Source organism: Delphinus delphis, chromosome 10 (genome assembly GCF_949987515.2).
Source record: "Delphinus delphis chromosome 10, mDelDel1.2, whole genome shotgun sequence".
Lineage (NCBI taxonomy): Eukaryota > Metazoa > Chordata > Mammalia > Artiodactyla > Delphinidae > Delphinus > Delphinus delphis.
In genome coordinates, this window is record NC_082692.2 from 19,508,340 (window position 1) to 19,535,253 (window position 26,914).

Sequence of the window (26,914 nt, forward strand, 5' to 3'; positions counted from 1 at the left end):
GCGTGAATACTGCTTTTCCACCATTCCAGGTTTTTAGCATGTGATTGCGTTGATTGATTTTTCATGTTGTTTTTGTACATTTTCAAAGGTACCAGTTTTTTGGTTGCTCTAATAAATTACTCTCCACCGTTCACAACATTTAGAAGATGTTAGAAGGAAAAAAAATTGAAGAGGCAGTTCTAGGTTCCTCCTCCTAATTGTAAACATATTGAGAATGCAAATGACGACTGTGGCTCAGGGCGGTCTTGAAACTGTTAGGTGTCATTTTGGGGGCCTCCAAGAAGCCTGGTCCTTTATGTCTCAGTGCAGAAACAACAATTCAACGAGAGGCAAAGTGATAGATAAGAAGTGATTTAGGACTTCCCTGGTGGCGCAGTGGTTAAGAATCCGCCTGCCAGTGCAGGGGACACGGGTTCGAGCCCTGGTCCGGGAAGATCCCACGTGCCACGAAGCAACTAACCCCGTGTGCCACAACTACTGAGCCTGCACTCTAGAGCCCACGAACCACAACTACTGAGCCCACGTGCCACAACTACTGAAGCCCGTGCGCCTAGAGCCTGTGCTCTGCAACAGAAGCCACCGCAATGAGAAGCCCATGCACCGCAACAAAGAGTAGCCCCTGCTCGCCTCAACTAGAGAAAGCCAGTGTGCAGCAGCAAAGACCCAATGCAACCATAAATAAATATATAAATTTATTTTTTTTAAAGTGATTTATTAGAATAGGTTGCTTGTGAGGCTTACAAGCGGGCAGGCAAGCAGTGCGCTGCCCCAAGTACTTAGTGGGTTACATTTTTATAATCAAAGGAAGAGAGGGGAGTGGGGAAGACCTTCTTTGTCTTTCTTGAGTAGGTATCACGTTTCCGTCATCGGCTCCACCTCCACTTCGAGTTTTTTGTCCCTACATGGTCAGGCCAGGACTGTCATGGCACTTTGGAAAAATTATTTCAGGTCTCACTACAATGAGGGTCTTTCACTTTGAAATGTCCTTTCCATAAATGATTTTTGTGTGTGCACAGAGCATGTGCTGGGGGTCATTAACTTGATGACACCACCGACAGGCTGTAGGTCTCATGCCACCATTGTTTTATTGTATTGGGGCATGTCTCATGCTTCTGTTGTATGATTTTGTTGCTAATCAAGTGAGCTTGATTTTGTTAAGCAAGCCAATCTGGCTGTGATGCTAAGCGACTTGTTCGGCTCTATGAGTCAAGCAAGCCCACATTGTTTCAGGATTTTCCCATTACTTTCTTGAGTGATCATTAACCTTACTGTGGTCTCCTAAAGTCCCCTCTCTATCTACAGTCCCCTAATGGGGTTTCTAAGCTGACTGTTTGATTATCCTACTCAATTCCTATCAGCCTGGCAGGCTTCCTTCCATCACCATTTGTGATTCTGCTTTCTAAGACTCACACTGAGGTTAGTGTTGACTTAAAATATATGCACAGCCTAAAAGTTGAGAGTTTTGTTTTATTCGGCGGGAATTTTTAGGACCTCAAGCCCGGGAGGCAGCATCTCAAGTAACCCTGAGAGAACTGCTCTGAGGAGGTGAAGTGCAGAGCCAGGTTATACAGAAGTTTTGCAACAAAGAGCAGGTAGTCTGAATGTCAAAAGATTATTGTAAAGAAAACCAGATCCCAAGTTAAGGAATTTAGTGCTTTTCTTTGTATGGGAAGATGCAAGATTCTGGGCTCACTGAAAGCATTCCTTTGATATGCACCTCAGCTCTCTGGGGCCAGTATCCTGTGTTTTCACATCCTGAGTTCACTCAGGGCTCACATTGGAGGGCTGCAAATCGCTGATGACTGTGACATTCTTTGTTTACTAATGTGGCAGGAAATATTCCATTTCTCATTAGAAATTGCTCAACTACCCTGTGGGTTTTGTAACGGGAGACTTTCCTGCTCTGCTTGCATCCTCGAAGAATTTAGAAACTCAGAATCATGCTTTCGTTATTAGAAGGTAATGAGTGTCACCTTTTCTGATTTAATTTAGGGAAAGCCACTAAAGGAGGCACAGGGAGAAATTCTCTATTCTGCAAATTTCCTGGAGTGGTTTTCAGAGGAAGCCCGCCGCATTTACGGAGACATTATCTACACCCCAGCAAAAGAAAAACGGGCCCTGGTCCTCAAGCAGCCCCTCGGTGTGGCCGCAGTCATCACCCCAGTATGTGGCAGGATCTGCAAGCTCCTAGGGGAGGAGGTTGAGTGGGGTTTGAGCAGGTGTGCTCATCCTGTTAGCTCTGTCACCTGTTCTTGGCTTCCTGATGCCATTGCTGCATGTGGAGGTGTGTTTCCTGGTCCTCTGCGATAGGTGTGAGAGGTGTGGTGGTGGCCGGGGGGCACTTCTAATGCCTGCAGAAGGGGACTGACCCACTGGAGGACCCAGGGGCTCCTCTGACTTAGCATAAAGGCTTCTTCTTGGCATTGCCTAGTACATCTAAAAGGATCTTTGGTATTTATCAGTTTTTAAAAAGACTTAAGATTTGACAATTTTTAAATGTGCTATAGTTTTGAGAAAATTTTATGCTTAATTTATGGTTATCATCAACAGCAAAGTATTTATGTATCTACCAGCAGGCACTGGGCCAGGTTCTGAAAGTAAAAAGGCTAAAAAAAAAGATACGGTGTCTGCCTGGATAGGGCTGCAGTATACTTGTGGGGCACCCAGCTTTCTCTACATGAACTGCCTTTCTTGGGTCCACCTTCTAGATCCCATATTAACTTCTCTACAGTGTCTGCCAGCTGGTCTCAAGACTGCTTATCTTTCCCCGCTCACCATAGTTACAGAGAACTGCCCCCCTCACTGCCTAGACTGACCAGTTTGACTCAGAGCCGACTCTCCACTAGCTGTGTGACCTTGAGCAAATTACTTAACTGCTCTGTCTCACTTTGTCCAAACCTGCAAATGAGGAGAAAAATACCAACCTCATTGGGTTGTGATGAGGATTTAATTAATTATAGTTTAAAAGTGCTTAGAACAGTGCCTGGGACAGAATAAGCACTATATGAGTTTTTGCTGAAATAAAACATTGTTACTATAGATACACAGATGTGTACAGAGAGCTATCTATAAATATATATAGAGAGAGGAAAGTAATATATCGTCTACCATTTTCAAAATCACCTTTGCTAATATTTTCCCCCCCGCAGGGTCAGCAAACTATGGCCCTCAGGCCAAATCCAGCCTGCTGTCTGTGTTTGTAAATAAAGTTTTATTGGGACAGAGCCACGCCTATTCATATACGTACTGTATTGTCTGTGGTCTTGAGTCCTCGTGACAGAAACTGGACATCCCACAACGCCTAAAATTTTTACTACTCGGCCCCTTACAGAGAAAGTTGGCTGTCCCCGGTGTAGATGATTTTGTAGTGTTTTAAACTCTGAAGATGTTTCCTGTCTCTATGAGCCTTTGTCTCCCCAGTCCCTGCAGTCAGCAGGTACCAGGTGTTCTGAGAGCTCACCTGTGCAAGAACAGCTCTGCCAGGCAGTTGTGCACTGGAATTTGCTGGCTGACTTCCCAACCTGCCTGCCTTTGGACCAGGGGGCAGTCCTTCCTCTCACTTACCTCCTCTCTCTTCTGATCCAGTGGAACTTCCCCAGCGCCATGATCACGAGGAAGGTGGGGGCCGCCCTGGCAGCAGGCTGCACGGTGGTGGTGAAACCTGCCGAGGACACGCCCTTCTCTGCGCTGGCCTTGGCCGCGGTGAGCCTCTCTGCACAGAGTCCAAAAAAAGGATGTTATCTGGGACAGAAGGAAAGACTTTCGAAACCTTCTTTGCCTGCGTCTCCTGTTTGATGGTGTTGTGTTTTAATTCACTAGCCATTATTTTAACCCAGATGATGTTCTTTTTAGAAAAAATAACAGATGGGGGAGTTTTCTGTCATCTGTAGGCAATGTATTGTTTAGGCTACCCTAAAAATGATATCTAGCCATCATTTTTATTAAGTCATAGTAATGTAACTAAAATGTGGGCATTTCTCAGATTCAGGGACCTCTTATTTACCGTTCCCTTCTCCAGCTCAATCTGCGTCATATCTTGTTCTTCTGTTTAAAACCCTCTAATAGCTTCTCATGTCTCTCAGGGTAAAATTCAGGCTTCCTGCAGTGGCCTTCACTTTTTTAAAATTGGGAATGTTTGATGAGTTTCTCCTGTTCTACACATTCCCCTTCATCCTTTTCTGTCCCTTACAATTTATCTTTTGAAGAAGCGAGGCGTTTGACCGGTAGAGTTCCCCATAGTCTGGGCTTTGCAGATGGCCTACCATGCACTGGGTTCCTCTGTCTGCTGCACTTTCCACAGATTGGCAGCTGCATCCAGACGCTTCCTCAGACTTGGGTTCGATCCCATTTTGTGTCCTTTTGTCAGGAGGCGAGTAATGTCTGGGTGTCTCTGTTTTCATATTTGCAGCCATTGCTGTGCAATGCCACTCAGTCTGTTAATTCATTAGGAGTGCAAAAATGGTGATATTTGAATTCTTTCCTCTTTCTTTCATTTATTCACCAGACCACTTCTATAAATCAAAGCTACCCATCATCTCCTGTGTGGTTACCCCATGGTAAATTCCCATAGGAAAGACAGTATGTTTGATTCTTTCTTTTTATTTAGTTTTCCAAATTAATGCATCTATTCCTGTCATCTGCCTAAGGTTCCCAATTAGTCTGTTAGTAGCATTATGTGCTAGTAGATTTTAACGTATTTGATGAGTTTCAGTTTGCTGTGGTTATTATCCTTGAGGAAGCTCAGATTGCCCCCAGTTTTGGCCAATGGCAGCCTCTTCGAGTTGGCTCTTCTATCTTTTAACATAACTCTTAACAGTTTTTGAGACCTTCCTTGCTAGTATGACAAGATATTTTAGACTTATTATATATATTTCTTGCCTCAGACCTGGGATTAACCATTTTTGCAGAAAGCCCTTATTTCTTCTGGTAGGAAATTATATTTTAAGACTACATTTGGGGCACTAGGGATGGTCATTGCTACTAGTTGGTCATTGTTTCTAGGCCTTTTAGTGTCAGGGCTAGGAAATATACATATATGTATTCTCACACACACACACACACACACAATAAAATAGTGCTTAAATTCATACAGAAACTTCCAACAACACATTCATATTAATATCACATTAGCACTATTAAGAATCTTATTTCAGTTCCAAATATATTCTGTCCCTAAAGTCAGCCTAGTTTATTTTTTTTTTTTGCCATTACTTTTTAGATTAAAACATCTATTTATTTCTCTTTTCTGTTTTTCCAGTTTGATCATTTGCTGCCACGTTTGCTGTTTCTCTTTACAGCTTGCAGACCAGGCTGGAATTCCTCCGGGTGTATACAACGTTATTCCCTGCTCTCAAAAGAAGGCCAAGGAAGTAGGGGAAGCACTTTGCACGGATCCCCTAGTGTCTAAAATTTCCTTTACTGGTTCAACAGCCACCGGAAAGGTATGTGACTCAAGTCTCAAAAAACCAAATAGCATTCTAATATCTTGTCTTTATAGAGTACCAAAATACTATTTCATCTCGATCACCATTTGTAGGAAGATTTCTGGCAGAGTGTTAAAAGCTCTGTCCCATAACATAACGTCCAGTCATTTTCCGAAGATATTTGGATGCTGCTTCTTATTGTGACATGACCTAGGTTTCTATTTGACAAAACTGAAAGTTTAGGGGTAGACAAGGTTCCCATTATTTGTTGCATGTGAAGTAGCTGAAAGTTGTCCATAACTTTGGAATTCCCATAACTCTGGAATGCATGTTTCTTTCATAATCTAGAATTAAAGAAATGGATGTCTTAGAATTGAACAAAAATTGTGTTCAGTATAAAGGTGCTTACAGAAATAGAAAGGTCTTTTTTTTTTTTCGTTTTTTTCCCCCCCTAGTATGTTGAAAAGTTCTTTCCTGAAAACTTCATTTGTGTGCCTGTGAGTGTATTTTTACTTATCCTTTTAAATGTTCAAAAGAGAAAAAAAGCAGAGGAGAACAAAAGTTCTTATTTATGGTGTTTCTCTCCAGATAGTATTACTTTTTTCTGCTGGTATTTATATATACACACACACACTCATGCTAGAGACGTACATAAACATATACCAGATAAAAATAATATAAATCTAATCTGAAAGTTTTGGTGAAACTGGTCATTTTTTGACACCATGAGAAACAGGAGAGAATAAAGCAATTTTGGTAGCTCCCAACCATAACCACATTTGTCATGCCATAAACGCACACTTGGGAAGCCTGCCATTCATTCCAGAAGCAGGAATTTTTAGATCCATAAACTGCTACCACCCTGATCAATGGATCTTGCAGAGCAAACTTACTCTCAGAGGGTTTCAAGATATCAATAGTTAGAGAAAAAGAGAGGCCTGGGAAAAAGGGTGGTAAACCTTTGCCATTGAAGCCAGAGAAATTCTCAGATGCTGGACAAAGGCCAGCCACTCATTACTCAGCCTCGCTTTGCTCAGTGAACTATCCCCATTGGATAGTGTCGACCATGTTCCTGCCAAGCCCAACTGTGCCTCTTAAATTATTTCCGCAGGACAGTGATTCACTTCAAGTGGTTTAAAGGGAAGAGTGATAGGAATCACTGATAAAGGAATAGCCAGGGGCCTCTTCTGAGCTGATCTTTGCAGAGGATCAGTGGCTAAGCTCCTGATCTTGCAACGTAGAATCTTGCCTCTACTGAACCCCATTCCGTCAGCCTGTTCTGGAGATGCTGCCCTGCCCTCACTCCTTCCAGGGGCACCACCCCTCCCGGGGCCTGCTGCGGGGACAGCAGCCATGCTTTATAGCACATGATACCTCATCTGTTCCCCCACAGAGAATTCAACCATGAGTGGTCATTTGACCCGAGGAAAACAGATTCATAGGCTGGCCAGTGACCTAGGACGAGTGACCTGGCCATAGAGAGATGAGCTGGGCACTCACGTTCCCTTTCTAGGGCTTTGAAAGCTGAGATCCTGAGAAGGTCAGCAGGGGGAACTGGAGCAGAAAGGATTCCTTAAGACGTAGCAGGACTGCAGGCAGTGCCACAGGGGTCATGAAGGTCAGAGGCAGGTTCAAGCCCTCATCATGCGCACTGAGTAGCAAGAAGACGCAGTCAGAGGACACAGGTGGAGGCAAGCGACCCAAGAGCGAGCAGAGTCAGAAAAATCAATGGCCTGGCAGAGAGCAGTTCTTAAAAATTCAAAAGAAAATAAAGAAATAGGTTTACTCACACCGGTCAGAATGCCCATCATTAAAAAGTCTACAAATAAATGCTGGAGAGGGTATGGAGGAAAGGGAACCCTCCTACACTGTTGGTAGGAGTGTAAACTGGTGCAGCCACTAGGGAAAACAGTATGAAGGTTCCTCAAAAAACTATGATCCAATAGAGTTGCCATATGATAAGGGTTGCCATATGATCCAGCAATCTCACTCCTGGGCATATATCCAGACAAAACTATAATTCGAAAAGATAACATGCACCCCTATGTCCACAGCAGCACTATTTACAGTAGCCAAGACATGGAAGTAACCTAAATGTCCATCAACAGATAAACGGATAAAGAAGGTGTGGTATGTATATACGGTGGAATACTACTCAGTCATAAACAAGAATGAAATAATGCCATTTGCAGCAATATGGTTGGACCTAGAGATCATCATACTAAGTGAAGTCAGAAAGATAAAGACAAATACCATATGATATTGCTTATACGTGGAATCTAAAAGATGAACTTATCTACGGAACAGAAACAGACCCACAGACATAGAGAACAGACTTGTGGTTGCCAAGGGGGAGGGGGGCTGAGGGAGGGATGGAGTGGGAGTTTGGGATTAGCAGATGCAAACTATTATATATAGACTGGATAAACAATAAGGTCCTCCTGCATAGCACAGGGAACTATTCAGTATCCTGTGATAAACCATGATGGAAAAGAATATGAAAAAGTATATATACACACATACACATAAATATGTATATATAACTGGATCACTTTGCTGTACAGCAGAAACTAACATTGTAAATCAACTATACATCAATAAAATAAATTTTTAAAAAAGAAGTTTAATCTTAAAACTCGTACTACTTTGTTGAATAGTAACATTTCATTGAGAACACCATTTTTACTAGTTCATTGCTGGAATCTTAACATCTGGGCATATAGAGAAGTACCAGCACTGAAGCAATTTTCCAGCTTTTCTGAATTTTGACTAAGAGACCTATCATAAAACCCACAGCTGTGTATCACAGGGACCAGTCCTGGAGTGACCTTGGGCTTGTGACCACTGTTCGTTGCACTTGAACCATCCAAGTGGGTCCACCGTTCTCATAGCTGTGGTTGGATAAAGACCTACTATCGTGTAATAAAGCAAACATCCCTGGGCAGCTTTCCTAGGCCGTAAGAATCTCTTCCTGGATATTTAAAGCCTAATAGTTATATGTATCAAAAAGCCTTACAGGGGCTTCCCTGGTGGCGCAGTGGTTGAGAGTCCGCCTGCCGATGCAGGAGACACGGGTTCATGCCCCGGTCCGGGAAGATCCCACGTGCCGCGGAGCGGCTGGGCCCGTGAGCCATGGCCGCTGAGCCTGCGCGTCCTTGAGCCTGTGCTCCGCAACGGGAGAGGCCACAACAGCGAGAGGCCCGCGTACCGCAAAAACAAAAAGCCTTACAGTTGTGCATTGAGCTAGTGATTATACTTCTTTTTGTTGTTGTTATAGTGATTCTACTTCTACTTATTTATACTGAGGGAATAACTGCAGTGTTGTTTTAATAGCAAGGAATTGGAAGCAACTTAAATTTCCAACAGATGGGGGCTGAATAAATAAATGAATAGCTCTGCAGTGGAATACTAGGCAAGCAGCTAAAGGATGTTCTAGAAACACGAAACACACGCTGATATGGGTGTGTTTAAAGTGTTGTGAGCATGTTATGATGTTCCAGATATATGACTAACTGGGAAGATAAAGCAGGTTATAAAGCTGTGTAACTCTACCATCCTGTTTTCTTTAAAAAAAAAAAAAAAAAAAGGCACATGTCCCTGGTGTGTGTAGCCAAATTCTGGACGGATATACCTTAAGATTTTATCAGTGGTAAGCTATGGGTTATGGGGTTATGGGTGATTTTATTAGCATATCTCTATAATACGATAATTTTATCATAATTTTTATAATTTTCTATGTTTATCATAACAAATTTATCATAATTTTTAATAGGTCATACATTGACATGGTTCAAAAACTGGGACAATATAAACATGTTTATATTCAGAAGTTTCACCCTCACCCCATCCCTGATTTCCTCCCTTTTAGAAATAATTTTTAGTTTTTTTATCTTCCTTGTGTTTCTTTACCAAATACAAGCAAATATGAATACATATAGATTCTTATTTTCCCCTTTTCTTATGCAAACTGTCATCTCGTATACACGACTGTGCACCTGGCTTTTTCCACTACTGGGCAATTTTTTGAAACAAAGGCTTACGGGGCCATGTAGTTGATTCGGTGCTCACAGCATCCTCTCATCTGCTCCCAGGTCCTGTTGCATCATGCAGCAAACTCTGTGAAGAGGGTGTCCATGGAGCTGGGCGGCCATGCCCCATTCATCGTGTTTGACAGTGCCAATGTTGACCAGGCTGTCGCCGGGGCCATGGCATCTAAATTTAGGAACTCTGGACAGGTGAGTCCCAGGGCATTTTTCTGGGTCGTGTGTTTTACAGATCCTACCCCCTTCCTCACCTCCTAGGACGACACTCCCCTCGTTCTTTGTCCACGCCCTCTTTCATCAGGTGTTTTGTAAGTGCCCCCTCTTTGCCTGGGCCTCTGCTAGGCTCAGAGGGTCCAAAGAGAAATAAGGTATTATCCCTGGCTTCAAGGCATTTCCTGAACAGCAGATGCCTTTTAATCAAATCGTTCTCTCATCTCATCGTTCATCTCCTCTTTGAATCTGGTTATTTTCATAGTTTTACCTCACTGGGCTTTTCTCTGCTGAACAGGTTTAAACATCTCCTCAGACACAAAATAGCCTGAACACCTAGGGTCTGAGGCCCACAGTCTTAAGGAAAAGAAGGGAGGAAAATGTTGAGATGGAGCCTTTAAAAACTCAAAACCCTGCTGCCTGGATCTCATTCTTCCCAAGATGGAGGGGGCATGACAGGCACCCACTACAGGGCTGCACACACTACAGTGGCCCAAGGCGGGTCCAGGTTGTCCTTGGGAGAGTGGTGGCCTGAGCTCACCCCTTGTAGGGAATCCTGGAGCATTAGATCTAGCAGGGACCTTCCCAGGTATCTGACACAAACCTTGCATTTTACAGCTGAAGACATGAAACTCTAGAAAGACTAATTGACTTGAAGTCATACATCCTTGGGTTCAGGATCTGGGACTGGGAACCTAGGGCCCGGTCTCCCAACTTCTTTCCAAGCTGTTGCCAGGATCCTGGCTTCTTATACAATATTCTTAAGCACTTTGTCTTGGAGTACCATCACTAAGCAGTTTAAAATGCATTCCAGAAATGGAATGACAACTCCTGAAAGGTTATCTGGGGGAAAAAAAGGTGAAATGTTGTATAATATTCCATATTAAATAGCTTTCATCCTTGTTTTGGCCTTTGGTAATTAATTTTTCTCCTTTCACATAACCTAATAAGCTTGGTTGTTTCAGAAACAGGTATGTTTCCTTTTAGAAACACAAAATGGCAAGGTGTGTAACCTTCAGAGTTACACTTACAAAGCTACAACTTTGGGGTGTAATGCTTTAAGCCAATAAAAATGGATAGGATACAAAATTATCTATAGGCTTGTTTCTATTAGAAAAATACACGATTAAGAAAAAAGACAAAAAAAAAAAAGAAAAAGCCAAGAAGAAAACGTATCAAGGGCAACTACATTTCCTGTAATGTGTTTATATTACATAATTTTTAAATATTAGGTCTAATTAGAAAAAATAATAAGCAAAGGGCTTTTCAATAATTCAGGCTGACACGGAAGAATGGTCTTGCCTCCATTTTCAAAATCTTGGATTCCGCCAAGCATTTGAAAGGCTTAATAAGCTAGTGGATGTAAGTTAACCTTTGAATCCCTTTCCTTCTAGCTCTGCTGTCACTGCAGCATCACTGTCTCAGGGAGTTACAGTTTCTTGTGTTGGTTTTATTCTTTCCAATAAGAGCCATTAGAAAAAACTTGGGTTAGGTGGCTTTTTGGTTTTTTGTGCAGATATTTATCCTCGCTTACCTATTTAACCACAGAGATGTGGCGGGTGTAGAGGGGCTTGGAGAAGTCCATGCACTCAGCACAGTTGTCTTTAGGGCCAAGCCCACGTGGGGAGGAACACAGCAGGTAGAACACAGGACGGGAATCACCTGGGAAAGTGCATTCACATTCAGAGGTAGCAGCAGTCACACGGTTATTGGTTGGGTCAATAGCTTCCAACAAACTGTCAGTGTGAGTTTGTTTCTTTTTGTCTAGACTTGTGTTTGCTCAAACCGTTTCTTGGTGCAAAGGGGTATCCATGATTCCTTTGTGAAAAAATTTGCCGAGGCAATGAAAACAAACCTGCATGTGGGTAATGGATTTGAGGAGAGAACTACTCAAGGCCCGTTAATTAATGAGAAAGCTGTAGAAAAGGTAAGTTCGTTTTATCATCTGTTCAACGTCATGGTTTCAGTATCAGAAGCTTAACTAGCAAAACCACTCTGGTAAGGTGGCCGGCAAGGCGGTTTTGGAAACAATGGAGAAATCGGGAAAACAACTGAGTTTCTGCCAATTTGTATAAACTGAGTGGCACCACGTGGTTATAAGCTTTTCCAGCTCCATCATTTCACTGAGTCCCCATGAGATCTGTCACTTCTGTTCTCCTACCGCCCTCCCTAAATTTCCTTTTACAGTGGTGCTAATTCTATCTCCTGCTGCCTCAGGAATTAAGATCCTGAAATACAAAGTCCTTTAATTTCTGGAACACCTAAAAGGAAAGGAAAGGAAAAAGGCTTTGTTTTTGAGATCGTTTATGTTTCAGCTGAACTGCTGGCTGGCACTGAAAACAAAATGCCCTTGCAGAAGAATCCTTGGCGAAAACACCCTGGCAGGAGATGCAGAGCCACAGAAATCATGTTTAAGGTTTAGAGACGGCAAGACAGGGAATCTCCTTAAGCAAGGATCTGTTTGTCATGTTTAAGGTTTAGAGATGGCAAGACAGGGACCTCCTTAAGCAAGGATTTGTTTGTTCAAATAATGTCACAGTCTTGACTGCTAGCGAGGTGAGTTTTCTCCTCTTGTTCTACTGTTTTAAAAAAATAATCCTCTTCAGAGTTGCTTACAAGGAGGTTTTGTGTAATACCAAGCATCCGGTATGCTCCCCAGATAAGTCCTTACTTGGTAGAAAGGATTTCAATAGGATTTTAGTAGAAAATGGAGGCTGGAGGTTGTGTGGGGGGGAAAAAAGGGGGCACAGAGAGCCTCCTGGGTCACCTGAGGAACCAAAATCAAGTTAGAGCCAGGTCAGCACCCAGGTGGGAAGCACAGCCCAGTCGCTGTTCGTCGGCCTCCTGAGGGCCTGAGGACCAAGCCCCACCATGGCTGCCCTGACCCAGTGGGCAGTCTGGTTGGCTGAATATCTTATCTGGTGCCTTCCCCAGTAGACACCAAGGAAGCACTGGGGTTTTACAGAGCTCTGATAACATTTCCAGTTATTGCCTTGGGATTCTCTACCTCTACATAAAGAATATACACTAAAGTTTACATGGGTACCACCTGCATTTCTGAGATGCCTTTGGACCCTGGGCACTCATCCAGCAAAGAAAATGTGGCTCTGTACCAGCTATGGTTCAAGTCCCAGAGGGGTGGTTCTTAACCCACCCAGCACCTTTAACAACTACAGATGCCTTGGTCCTACTTGAGGAGATTGGAGGTGAATTTGTCTGGAGTAGGGCCTAGGCATTTAGTGCCCCAGTTATTGCTAGTTTGCGGACTGGGAAACCTGTCTGGAGATTTTGTTGTTTTTCTTGCCAAAGTGATTGTATAGACATTGCTCTCTAGAGGACGCCGTTTCCTAGGACCTCAAGCAACTACAGTTGAAGGGTTTGTTTTTGTTTTTGTTTGTTTCCCTCTGAGAGTTTAGTAGGAAACATCTTGTCTGAAAACAATCCATTGTGCTGGCTTTAGTGAACATACAGTCACAGGGTAAATACCTGGGGGAAAAAAGTGCACATCACTTTTAATGTGACAAGAGGAGGACAGAGCGTATTCTATTTGAGGTCAAATAGAATGGGGCCTTGTTAAGTATGCTAAATAGAGGTATTTTTAGAGCTATAAATCATAGAAAGGAAGCTAATGGGGATTTGTTGCGCACAGTGAACTATGAGAGCATTAGAAGGGGTGAGGATCTCAAAAGGGTGAATCTCGACGGCAGACTGTGCCCAAGCCTCTATTTATCTCTTCTGAAATCCTACAGCATATTCCGCTGAGAATGGGAGGCAGGGGGAGACTGCAGTGGACCACGGATTGTGATGAACTTCTGGAAGGCAGCAGGGGTCGTGTTAACAGAAAAGTCAAAGCAGAATGAGGCAGGCCCAGGGGAAGCCTGCAGAGGAAATGGGTGTCATTTCTACGATGGAGCTTTTCTAGAAATGGCTGGGGTAGAGGGTAGCAATGGGAGGAGGGGAGAAATAGTGCTGATTGGTTCTACTTCTGCACAGTTTTCTGGGTCATTTCCCTCCACCCACCACCAACACATACAACGTAACAGAGGCAATTTGCTCTGGGCAGGAAAATGCCTCTGAAGAAATAGAGCAGCCAGCCTACGAGGAGTACGGCGTGAAGAGTGAGGGTAGGCACGCCAGAGAGGAGCTCCCCTACCTTTGCCCTTTGCTCGGGTGGGGCCACCCCTAAAGTGAAGCCTGCCGAGTGAGATAAACCCAAGCTTGGCGTTGTCCCTCTCGTTCGGGGAAGAGACTGTTAACAGCAGAGGTCACCCATGTCACCCGTTGAAATTAACCAACCCCATCCTTCATTAGAAAGATGAACAACCAAGAATCATGACAGCCCTAGAGGAAAACCCACAGCACATCAGAGGAGGGTCAAGAAGAGCAAACAGAACAGCTGGCCCTCAAGAAAGTAGATGACTCTGTGAACAGACAGGATTTTTTCTAGGAATCTAATAGTATTCTCCAAGAGTTCTGAGAAGATAGTACATCTATAAAACAGAAGTAGGTTCTACGAAAATGAAGCAATGAGAACAAGAAAGAACGTTTTTATTTATTTATTTGGCTGTGCCGCGCAGCTTGTGGGATCTCAGTTCTCTGACCAGGGACTGAACCCTGGCCACAGCGGTGAAGGCCTGGAATCCTAACCACTAGGCAACCAGGGAACTCCTAGAAAGAATGTTTTTAGAAATTGAAAACATGGTGGTCAAAATCTTTTTAAAACTCAGTAATGAAGATGGAAGACAAAATCAAGGAGAGCTCTTAGAATTTAAAGCAAAAGTATGGCAGGAATGCACAAAGAAATCGATCTGAGGTGAGGGGTGTATCCATTTTAGTAACAGGAACTCTAGAAAGAAAGACTTGAGATGGAAGAAATAGGATTATCAAATACTAGAGGAAAACTTCTCAGAGCTAGGGGAAAATATCTTCAAAATTGAAAGACTTCATCAATTGCCAAGTAGAATAATAAAAAGAAAAACCCAGATATGTTTCATTAAAATTTTAGAATGTCAGGAACATACCAGAATATTCAAGAAGCTTCCAGAGGCGGGAAAAGCTACCACAAACCCACAAAGGAGTGAGGACTTTTTTTTTTTTGGCTACGCTGCTGGCATGTGGGATCTAAGTTCCCTGATCAGGGATCGAACCTGCACTCAACGTTCTGAAGGAAAATTACTTTGGGTCCAAATTCCGTCACCAACCAATGCAAGGTAAAACACCAGACATGCAATGTCAGAAAACTCTTAAGGTAAACCATTTTCAGTGCACCTTTTTTGAAACAACTACTCGAGGAGAATGTATTAGAACAAAATGAAAGTGAAATCCAGAGAGGAGAACAACATGGGATCCAAGAGCCTGGAACTAACCCAGGAAGGAGATGAGAACAAATCCCAGGAAGACAGCTGAGCATCAGGCCTGCAAAGACATGGGCATATGTGTATTAGACCGTTAGACAAACTGTAAGAGCAAACAGCGAGAAAATCACAGAGGTGGGAGGAGACAGCATGGTACACACCATGTGCCCTCTTGCCTCTGTACCTCTGTGCACTTGGTTCTTTCTACCCAGAAGGGAGCAGGGTACATTAACCTATTTGGAAAAGAAAGAAACCCAGTTACAGTTTTTTTGAAAAAGAAAGAAACCCAGTTACAGTTTTCTGCAGTTTAAACGTTTCCCAAGTATCCTCGACCACCTTTCCCAAGGGCTCTTCTTTTACTCTTCACACAGGTAGAGAAACATGTGAGTGATGCCATTTCCAAAGGGGCCACCGTTGTGACAGGCGGGAAGCGGCATCAAGTTGGAAAAAATTTCTTCGAGCCCACCCTGCTCAGCAACGTCACCCGAGACATGCTCTGCTCTCAGGAAGAGACGTTTGGGCCCGTGGCACCCGTTATCAAGTAAGGTCATCCAGCGGGTCGGAAGACAGGAGAAAGGATAGGAAAGGAAAAGGAAACCCGGAGAGAAATCCAGTTCGTGTGTCGTTTGAGGCCTGGGTGGGGGACGGGCTGAAGTAGAGAGCAGGGTTATATCAGTGGAAGCACTAAGTTCAATGTAACATTTAAAAAATTTTGTTTCTATTATTGCCTCTTTAGACCACAAAATTTACCAAATTCTCTACTTTGCTCTCTTGCTTTCTACTGAACTCATTTTTCTTTGTAATGAAGTATATACTTTAAGAGTTCTTTCAAGGGTGTCTGTGGGCAATGGACTGTGTGTTCTTATGTGACCTTTTATCTCACAGTCACAAGTAAATAATAATTTACCTGCATAAAATGCTAGCTTCAGCACTTTGAAGATGTCACACCTTGGTCTACTTAGCTCCAGGGTTGTCACTGAGAAAGCTGATACCTGGTTCTTACTCCTGTGAAGGGATATGCTTTTTCTCTTTAGAGACTTTTAAAATTCCTCACGGCCTCGGACGTTCTTAAATTTTACCATGGTAGCTTGGGTATGGTACACCGTGAGCTTTTTCAGTCAGAGGTCCAATGTCTTTCTTTAATGTCTAAAGTGTTTGTTTAGTCCTGGGAAGTTCTTGGTCATTATTTCTCCAAATATTTCTCTCTCTTCTATTGCTAATGAAATTTATAGATTAGGGTTTCCCTGGTGGCGCAGTGGTTGAGAGTCTGCCTGCCGATGCAGGGGACACGCGTTCGTGCCCCGGTCTGGGAAGATCCCACATGCCATGGAGCGGCTGGGCCCGTGGGCCATGGCCACTGAGCCTGTGCATCCGGAGCCTGTGCTCCACAATGGGAGAGGCCACAACAGTGAGAGGCCCACGTACCGCAAAAATAAATAAATAAATAAAATTAAATTAAATTAAAAATTATAGATTAATCTGACATTAGGGAAATGAACCACTTGGAGAACTTTCATCTTCTTTGTTTTAATAAAATTTTTTTTACCTGGAGTATGAACTTGACATTTTCCAAAAGGATGCAGTGGTTAGGAATGCAGGCTCTGGAGTTGAGTTGGGTGTAGATTCAGGCTTTGCTACTTCATATCTGTGTCCCCTTGAACAAGTTAACTTCTCTGAGCCTCAGGGTCCTTGATGGGAAAAGGAATAAAAACTAGTACCTGCCTCACAGGACAGTTTTAAGGTTTAAATGACATAATGTACGTAAAGCACTTAGCACATTGCCTGATATCATTATGGGTGTTGCTGTGTAAATAAAGCATTAGGTCAGGGAGGGGGACACAGCTGTTACTAGGGGTCTCTAGTCTCACACTTCTTCTGGGACACAGGGCGGTGGGAGCACCACCCACATTAGCAAAGAAAGGTGAAAATCCTCAAGGATGTCACAACTGATGATGTGAAGACTGCATTTGCTTTTTATTTATTTATTTGGTTGCACTGGGTCTTAGTGGCTCCAGGGCTCCTTAGTTGCGGCACGTGGGCTCCTTAGTTGCAGCAGGCGGGCTCCTTAGTTGCGGCATGCATATGGGATCTTGTTCCCTGACCAGGGCTCGAACCCGGGCCCCCTGCATTGGGAGCTCAGAGTCTTATCCACTGTGCCACCAGGGAAGTCCCGATGACTGCATTTTCGAGGCACAGGTGGCCAGTGAGGACATGGGTGATGCCCTGTTTTCTGTTCTCTGGCGGATAGAATGGCTTGCTCTCTACAGGTGGAGAGCCAAGCCCTGGGAGACACAGCTGGTCATCCTTGGAAGAAATAATTCTCTTGGGGTCACCCTCCTTGACCTGCCCTCCCCCAGAGCGCTCTCTTCTCTCCCAGTCGTCCTCTTGCATTGACTGGGGTCCGCCAGCTCTGCCCGGTGCCTTCAGAGGGCTGGCTGGCCAGCTGCCACTGCTGCTGGACCTCTGAATTGAGGATCTGGGATGCGGACAATGTTTTGCCCCCAGTTACAGTTCTGGGGCAACAGAAAAAGGCCTCTGAAATGTTGTTCCAGAAATAACGATGATAAAGCTGGAAGAGACTGCATAAGGCTTCCACGCTAGCAGTCTCATTTCCAAGGGGAACAGACCCCCAGCACTGTCACACTGTTCAGAGCATAAGTGGTGGGGCCGACACTAGAGCCCTGGGCCCCAGTGGCCTCTGGATGTTTTCCTTCTCCTACATTATGGCTGCTTCTAAAGTAGTTGTTATGATCGGTGCATTTCTTTTTTTTTTTTCCGGCCTCGCCTTGTGGCTTGCGGGATCCCAGTTCCCCAACCAGGGATTGAACCGGGGGCCACAGCAGTGAAAGCGTGGAGTGCCAACCACTGGGCCACCAGGGAAGTCCGATCGGTACATATTATTCTTCTTAGTAGGTAGCAAGAGCCGTAATCCTTTTCTTAAGGCGTTTTGTTCGACATTCTGAATACTCCACAGTTCCCTGTGTGTCTCCCAATCTCCTAGAGGAGATGAACTGGTGTTGACCCGAGCTCGCTAGCCTTGAACTCTGCACGGTTGCAGTGAGTGATGGTGTTTTCCTCTGAACTCTCTGCAAAGCTCTGATTAACCCCTCGCCCTTATTTGGGAAACAAATCAGGAGGAAATCAGCTGGTTTTCCTTACTCTCCCCTTAGGGATTTTGCTGATGACCCATCTTGACTTTGGCAGGTTTGATACAGAGGAGGAGGCGGTGGCGATCGCTAACGTGGCCGACGTCGGGCTGGCAGGTAGGCGTCCGTCCTCGCTCGGTAGCTGTCATAATCACTTCTCCAGCTGATGCCAGGGTGGCCTTTTAAACGTCACCCTGGGTTTTGAGAAGGCAACTTCATTGGAGCATGTGTTTCACTGCTTTCCCAGGGGCGGGGGTGGGCCTGTGCAAGTCCGTGTTCTTTTGCCTCGTTCCCGGATGCAGGATGGGGGCTCCCTGGTTGGAGCTGGGTATGGTCGTGGGAGAAGCAGTGCCGTGTTTCAGGGGGAGAGTCACACGCACCCTGTAACTCCCATGTTCCCAGAGGCTCGATGCCTGGAAATTCCAAGGGGTTTTCCTCCCATTTTGTGTGGCTCCTGGAAGTCTGAACAAAAGAGATAGCACCCGACCTCACAGAGAGCATCAGGGGCCATGAAAGAAGCGAAGGCAGCACAGGCAGAGGGAGCCTCACAGAGTAGCTGCTGTTCTTTCAGTTTGGACATGGACAAGGTGGCCACAGAATGTACCCTATGACCCTGACAAAATTATATGTGCATAAATGCACTCAACAAGGGCTTCCCTGGTGGCGCACTGGTTAAGAGTCTGCCTGCCAATGCAGGGGACACGGGTTCGAGCCCCGGTCCGGGAAGATCCCACGTGCCGTGGAGAGGCTGGGCCCGTGAGCCATGGCTGCTGAGCCTGCGCGTCCGGAGCCTGTGCTCCACAACGGGAGAGGCCACAACAGTGAGAGGCCCGCATACCACACACACACACACACACAAATATATATATATATATATATATATATATATATAGTGTGGATAACCTAACTGACGTGTGCAGGATGCACTGAACAGGAGGCCACAGGAGCTGCGTTCATTATTGTTACAGTCCTGATAGGAGACGGTGAGAGCTCTAGCGAGAGTGGAATAGAAGCAGAAAGAGGATTTCCAAAGGTTTTGAGATGAAGATGTGCACAGGACCAACTCAGGGCTCCACATGGGAGCAGGGAGGGTTCCAGGCCCGCATGACTAGGCAGATGGTCACCCATGGCATCCGCAGCTGTGGACATGATGTCTTTAATCAGGGGTCCCCAACCCCCAGGGCCGCAGACCGGTACTGGTCCGCGGCCCATTAGGAACCGGGCCACACAGCAGGTGGTGAGCGGCGGGCGAGCGAGGGAAGCTTCATCTGCCGGTTTCCGTCACCCCCCACCGCTCGCATTACTGCCTGAACCGTCTCCCCCTGCTGTCCATGGAGAAACTGTCTTCCATGAAACCAGTCCCCGGTGCCAAAAAGGTTGGGGACCCCTGGCTTTAATGACTATTCTACATCCATGTCCTTTATCCCCATGACAGGTTACTTTTACTCTCAAGACCCAGCCCAGATCTGGAGGGTGGCGGAGCGGCTAGAGGTCGGCATGGTTGGCGTTAACGAAGGCTTGATCTCCTCCGTGGAGTGCCCTTTTGGTGGGGTGAAGCAGTCTGGCCTTGGGCGAGAGGGCTCCAAGTATGGCATTGACGAGTACCTGGAGCTCAAGTACGTGTGCTTTGGAGGCTTATAGGATTCCTTAGTTCTTTAAAAAATAAGAAAGGAAGCTTCGCCACATGTATGGGGACATGCCATCCATTATTTTAAATAAGCCCATAGGGTATCTGAATTAGGAATTTTTTTTTTCGGGCCTCTCACTGCTGTGGCCTCTCCCATTGCGGAGCACAGGCTCCAGACGCGCAGGCTCAGCGGCCATGGCTCACGGGCCCAGCCGCTCCGTGGCACGTGGGATCCCCCTGGACCGGGGCACGAACCCGTGTCCCCTGCATCGGCAGGCGGACTCCCAACCACTGCGCCACCAGGGAAGCCCTGAATTAGGAATTTTTTTAAAGCTCATCCAATCCTCGTAATCTTAAACAGATGCAAATCCTACCCCTCCCCCTACCTCACTAGGGACCAATACATGCCATGCGCCCGAGGCCGCAGACTCCCCGAGAACCAGCATAGGGTTTATAGAATGAAGCCCTGGACTCCACCACGACCCCATCTGCCTCAGAGCAAAGTGCAGCGTGAGGCCAGCCGGCCCCCGCAGCCCCATGGTCACGGCTGGATCACTGCCTGGGCGCACTAAAGACACTTGCTGGGTATTCCGGGGTGTTGCTGCAGAGGCTGAACCACTCATTTTTTGAGACTTCAGAAATAGCACGGAATTGCCTGTGTTTCTTTGAGACATGAAGGAACCCCTCTCCCTTTTTCGACCATTTTTTACATTGAAGTCTCCATTGTCCTAAATTAACTGCTTAAAGGTTTTTTCCTTTCTGTGCTGTTTTCCATGTCATGTTGTTTCCGTTAGGAAATAAGCCTAAGCATAAAGCACAGCAGCTTGGTGGGATGGATGGCCCACGAGTAATGGCCTGGCCTGGCTTTGTCCCCGTGGATGTGACATTCAACCCCTCCCCGCCCCCCGCCGCACCCGCATCCCTCAGGAGCGTGGAGATTCTATACATGCCTTATTTAGCTCCATGGGCTATTGTGAGCCTCAGAGAAAGTGAAAGTGTTTGCCAAAAAGTAAAAATTCAGTGTAAGTGCAGGAGTCGTCATTATTATGAGCAGCACGTCCCAGCCCCGCTTGGGTGTCCGGCAGTGGCTTTGCCAAGGTGAGCGGAGGTTGGTACCCACCTGCCCAGCACCTGAGCCTGAGTGAGGGCTCGTCACCTGCAGCCTGCTGTTTCTGTTCTTATGAAGCGCTGCTCCTTCACCTGCAAAAGAGCAAAAGCACTTTCACGACAATAATCCCAAAAGGAAAAAGGATTTCCATAATTGCCAATTGGAAGAGGCATGAGGTTTTGCCCTTCAGGCACCTTTTATCCAATAAGAGTTTTTATAGTTCATCATTTAAAACAAAAACAAAAAAAACCTATGACCACTGTTTCCTGTCACTCTGAAAACTGATTAAATACACACTAGGCTTTTCTGTATCATGTCTCCGTCTGTCCTGATATACAAGGAAAAGGAATAAAAGCTGTTCCTGGTGGAATAGACAAGGATGAAGCACCTCCTTTTCCACTCTCTCTGTGTGCACACTCCACTGACATTCTGTGGATATTTTGGGGAGCAGAAGGAAAACATGAATGAAAGTAGTGCTAGAGGCAGTCACTCCTGGACCCAGCTGGGATGTAGCGTCCCTCACTGAGCCATGGGGAGCTGAATAGCTAAAGGTCTGAGATGTCCCTGTGCACAAAAGTACCATGGCTAGGGCTTCCCTGGTGGCGCAGTGGTTGGGAGTCCGCCTGCCGATGCAGGGGACGCGGGTTCGCGCCTGGTCCGGGAGGATCCCGCGTGCCGCGGAGCGGCTGGGCCCGTGGGCCATGGCCGCCGAGCTTGCGCGTCCGGAGCCTGTGCTCCGCAGCGGGAGAGGCCACAACAGTGAGAGGCCCGCGTACCGAAAAAAAAAAGTACCATGGCTAGTCTTGGAGCTGCCTTGTGTTTGCCCTGGGTTACATCTGCCATCTCCCCTAAGGCCCAATAAGGAATGAGCTGAAATCCACCTCCTGGTAACATGCATCGCTCAGACCCTGTCCAGAATCACGTACGCATCATATTGACAGTGAGTTTCTACTTTTTAGTTTTAGGGTTGTTTTATGTAACACCCTAATTACTTAATATTTAGGTGTGTCCATCTGGTTGCTATTAACAATAAAAATGCTCTAACACTCGTTTTTAGAAGTCTGGAATACTGGTGCTTGAAATGTTTGGAGGAATACATTCAAATACATTTGTAACTTTGTAAATCAGTGAATGTCTTGGCTGGGTGGCAATTTTGAGTTTTCTAGTATATCTGGCTCACCAGGTACATAAATTGAGGGCCAGACACTCATTCCAATATCTTTGATTAATTCTGGAATTAAAATAATTTGAAAAGGAAGTAGCTTACTGTTAGTAAAATTGTTCTGGGTTGTGGGGAAAACAGAGAAGTATTTTTAAATGAACATTTTGGGGGCTGTTTTTCAATAAGGTAACCATATGTGATGGATTTTTTTAAATGTATGTTATAATATGAAATAGAAAAGGACCATTAAACCAGGGGTTGGCTCACAGCCCAGATCTGGCCTGCCGTCTGCTTTTGTACAACCCAGAGCTAAGTATGGTTTTTATATTCCCAAAGGAGTGGTTGGGGAAAAAAAATCAAAAGAATGGTATTTCATGACACGTGAAAATTTTGTGAAATTCAGATTTCAGTGTCCAGAAATAAAATTTTATTGGAACCCAGCCACATCCATTCATTTACCATATGATCTGTGGCTACTTTCTTGGCAAAGTTGAGTATCTGCAGCACAGACAGTATTGCCCACAAAGCCTAAAGTATTTACTCTTTGGCTTTTTACAGAAATAATTTGCCAACCCCTGATCTAAACCAAGAGGGAGATATTGACCTTCCCCCGTTTATGAGGCATTATATCATTTTATTGAACACCTACTGTGTAAAAAATACTTTTCTGGGCCTTGCTCCAGTGAATTCTCACCAAGAACTTCCCAGCAATTATCACATAACTCATATGAAATTACCCAGAGAATGGGAGTCTATTGGCCTTGAAAAAAAACACGTCTCAATTTACTTTCCCCAGCTATGCAGGGATTCTCATTTAAAAAGCTCCTCTGTACCTATTATCTTTATCCATTTGAGTAGCTTTTAAATACAATTTTATGTCAAGCGCTGGTTCATCTACCTTTATTTTTATGTAAAGACTCAGTGAAAGTGAAGATCAGAAGCACAATGCAAATAACTATTTTATTGTAAACTTGTATCATTAACTTTAAACTGTGCCACATGACTGCCTTCTCGGAAGGCTGGAGCCCAGGGTTTTAACTGTTCACGAGCAGCTATGGTAGATAGCATTTTACTTGAATGATATTTATGCTGTGATTTTTTTTTGTGCTGTATTTTATGGGATAAAACTTGGGAATAAGTGTAGTTGGAAGTGTGGAAATATTTTGTTTTTTAAACATGCACAATTCATTTTTCCAGTTTTTGATAATTGTATGTGTGTGTCAATGTCTTGTCAGCAGAGTTGTGCGTGTGTAACTAATAAAGGTTGAATTAACAGAATTTCCTCTTTTTATGTCCAGGTTTCTGGTTTGTGGGTTTTTTTCTTGCCAGTTCATCATTTGAGTTTACTTTGGAGATTATTAGACCAGTTTGGATATGTATGCCACCCCAAAATATGACTGTAGGAGTTCAGGACATGCCAGCCCAAAAGATGCCACTTTGGCACAGGTTTTTTGTGAGCCGAAGGCAATTAAGAAGCAGATACAAGAAAAGCCCTCTCTCTTCCCTTCCCCCTCCATTTGCCTAAAAGCAGGATACAGATGTATAAAGTTGCTCCCCTCCCCGCATCAGGAGGGAAGGACAAAGGTTAATTCCCAGAGACAACTTCAGGCCCAATCAGCCTGGAATCTAAATAACAAATTTTACTAATTAGCTTCTATCTCCGCCCTTGAAAGCCTACAGCTGCTTTCCTCTGTCCTGTCATTTCTCCAGAGATTTATTGTTCTTTGCTGAAATGCTCTGTCAGCTGAAGTTTTAAGCCACCTCTTCGAGTTACTCATTTCTCCCTGAGTGTGTCCCATGTTTACATGAGATATACATGTTAATAAACTTCTGTTCGTCTTTCTCTTGTGAATCTTTCATTGCAGTGGTCTCAGGCAAGAACTCAGAAAGGTAGAGGGAAAATTATTTTTCCTCTCCTACATGTATAAATGGTGCCCCCTTGACTAGTGTGTGAATCTCTTGGGCAGGGAACCTGCCTGTGAAATTTGGTACCCTAGCACCTTCCTACAGGACGGCCTGTAACAGGGAAGAACATTTTACATTCTATTACAAGTTAATCACTAAAGGGATGTTGCCTATAAGCTTAAACTACACATAACGGCCCATCTCTGGGAACCCTGCTTCCCAGGTAATGAGCATTAAGCTAAAATACCTTTGTTTAGCTCACAGGAAACATCCTGACCAGGCCCACCTATGAATGACTGCAAGGAGGAAGAAATTAACATATCCCCTACAGAGGCCAACCGGAACCAGGAAATGTTTGACTTTACTCCCTCCCCTTTTAGTATAAAAGAAACCTGCATTCTAACTCAGGCAAGATGGTTCTTTGGGGCACGTTCTTCTCCATTTGCTGGCTTTCCGAATAAAGTCGTTATTCCTAGTCTCTTGATTATTGGCCTGTTGTGCAGTGAGCAGTACAAGCTTAGACTTGGTAACAGGCCTGTTGTATGATTCGCGCTCATTAAATGTTTGCTGAACTAAATTGAGAATTTACCTGGTTTGCAGGTGTGGTTGCCTAAGAAAGGAGGAGCCTCCAGCTTTCTCAAATACACCAGCTTCACTCCTCTACGTGTGCCACTGTTATCCATTATGTACTTTTTTCAAAGGTTGGGTTTTTGGATACAGAAATGTATGAGGAAGACATTTCTGAAACCCTACCTTTCAGATATAATCACTGTTAATTATTTAAACAGCATATCTTATATTTTCATCCACTGTTCATTTATATTCTAAGAAATTTCACGTGGCCTCATTGAATCCAAATTGTAGCAGTAGGCCTTGAACAAAGGTAAGGTTTTCTCTGGAAGAAAGAATACACATCTCCCTTTGTCATTCCATTTATTGCATGCATTTCTCTTAACCTGCTTTTGATTTTTAAAATTACTTTGTTACCAGGAGAAACGATCCACTTACCTCTTGTTGACCTGAAACAAACAGACTCCCAGATATTTCTCCAGCAAAGACGGGTTTATTTGGTATCGGCAGAGAATTGCAACACAGTGCCTGCATCCATAGCGAACCGCTTGCAAGCCCCTGCCCAGCAAGGGAAGAAGAACACTTTTATCGGGAGGAAAGGGAAGTTGGGAGGCTTCTAGTGAAAAACTTCATGACTTTTCATTGGCTGAGTCCTTACCAGGGAAGAGAAGTCTTCCTTTTTCCTGTTGGGCTTTACTATCATCACAGGGTGTGAGAGCTCCCCCTTCTGGTCGCCCGACTCTATTTACTTGAAGTTTCTGTTCATTTTTTATACTCTCAATTTGTGGGTTTGTTCAATGCTTGGCCTAGGCGTCTGCTTAGAAGCAAGTGTATTTTCATCTTCCTACTATTTCTAACAGGAAATTTTCACCTGTTACAGCTGCTTTATCTCTGATTTAGCTTGCAACAAATTTAAAAAGCAAATTAGTGTGGTTTTCATTTATCAAGTGTGGGAAAGCTGTCTGGAAAAAGAACAGGTCCTGCATGGTCTGAGTGTTGAAAGGCTACAGGGATATTCTATTTGTGCGCTATTTATAAATGAGTGGAAATGGATTTGGAAATTGGTGGTCTGTAAATTTACCTATAATCCATCCATTTTATCAGCTAACCAGGAAGGAGTCGCCACCATTTAGACCACAGGCAACACCACTGTCCCGGTGGTTTAGTGGACAAGGATGTGTTTGCAGATGTTCTGTCAGATTTTATAAGGCTATGTGCTTTTTCCTGTTGTGCTAAGACTCAGCACTGAAACTCTGGGCTCATCTTCAGGAGAAGAGTAGTAACTCTCACCATGTAGGCTTCAAATAAAGGAAGAGAGGTAGTAACTCTCACCATGTAGGCTTCAAATAAAGGAAGCTTGGCTGTTTGCTAAGCTCATCTCAAAAAGGGAGGCTCTATGGACCACTTAGTAGGAGAAATGATGGTTTTGCCTCTTTAAAAAACTTGTTCCCGACTAATGGAAACGCTTCTAGTGTTTCGCAATTAATCATGAATCTGTATGTTTCCCCTCAAAATCTTTTGACTTTTTAAATACAGTTGTCCCTCAGTATCCGTGGGAGATTGGTTCCAGTACCCCCATGGATCCCCAAATCCACCCATGCTCAAGTCCCTGATGTAAAAGAGCACTGTACAGTCGGGCCTTCGGATCCGCGGTTCTGCATCTGCGGATACAGAGGGCACAGTGTAATTATAAGTGCACAGGAAGTGGCAAAAGTAATAGATTCCTGTGTACCCTTCACCTAGCTTCCCCCAGAGCTTAACATCTTACGTAACTAACACAATATCAAAATCAGGAAATACATACCGTTCATACGATCCTTATACCAATTTCACCAGTTTTTCCATGCAAGAGTCACACGGATGATGGAAACTAGATTAGGGGATGTAGTTTAAGCACACACACACCTTAATCTAATTTGCACCTCCCCCAACTGAAGGCGTTTTCCAGCAGAGGGCAGACTACCCATTAATGTCAGAGAAACCAGGGGAATGCACTCTTTCGGCAGCCGGCAGGCAGCCGAATCTAAGCAGGGGAGAGAAGACAGGCAGCACTGAGCACCCTCAGTGCCTCCCCAAATCCTGTCCCCCACGGGGAGGAGGGAGCCGGGGGTGCTACTCTAGGCTCCAGCAAATTTTTTCTGTAAGGGTTCAGATAGTAGATATTTTAGGCTTGAGACACAGTCTGTGTTGAAACTACTCACCTCTATTGTTGCAGCACAGAGGAATGAATGAGTGTGCCTGTGTTCCAGTAAGACTTTATTTATGGACACTGACATCTGAATTCCATGTGAGTTTCACGTGTCACAGAATATGATATTTTTTTCAACCACTTCTTAGCTCACCAGCTGCACAAAAACAGGTCGTGG

General features: G+C 44.6%; 1 protein-coding gene and 1 long non-coding RNA gene across 6 annotated transcripts in view; one reads left to right on the forward strand and one right to left on the reverse strand.

Moving 5' to 3' along the window:
* The window catches only part of ALDH5A1 (aldehyde dehydrogenase 5 family member A1), a 31,223-nt gene extending 6,741 nt beyond the window's left edge, over positions 1-24,482 (forward strand). The window contains exons 3-11 of one of the 4 annotated variants that reach the window (XM_060023555.2): positions 1,993-2,163; positions 3,586-3,702; positions 5,298-5,441; positions 9,515-9,658; positions 11,445-11,603; positions 15,402-15,571; positions 18,235-18,293; positions 19,612-19,792; positions 24,236-24,482. In XM_060023555.2, the coding sequence (XP_059879538.1) occupies positions 1,993-2,163; positions 3,586-3,702; positions 5,298-5,441; positions 9,515-9,658; positions 11,445-11,603; positions 15,402-15,571; positions 18,235-18,293; positions 19,612-19,792; positions 24,236-24,254 (1,164 nt within the window). In that variant the 3' untranslated portion in view covers positions 24,255-24,482. Of the gene's footprint in view, positions 1-1,992; positions 2,164-3,585; positions 3,703-5,297; positions 5,442-9,514; positions 9,659-11,444; positions 11,604-15,401; positions 15,572-18,234; positions 18,294-19,611; positions 20,931-24,235 lie in introns of those variants that run through there. The other 3 variants (XM_060023556.1, XM_060023557.2, XM_060023554.1) reach the window with 3 other exon arrangements.
* Positions 357-25,152, reverse strand: LOC132432789 (uncharacterized). 2 transcript variants are annotated; one of them, XR_009520979.1, is made up of 6 exons: positions 24,987-25,152; positions 20,924-21,003; positions 16,577-16,718; positions 11,211-11,338; positions 3,565-3,712; positions 357-928 (listed from the first exon to the last, which is right to left on the reverse strand). It is a non-coding gene; the product is annotated as an uncharacterized lncRNA (long non-coding RNA). The 2 variants fall into 2 exon arrangements; XR_009520980.1 differs by lacking the exons at positions 357-928; positions 3,565-3,712; positions 11,211-11,338 and adding an exon at positions 14,249-14,344.
* Between the last annotated feature and the right edge of the window lie 1,762 nt (positions 25,153-26,914).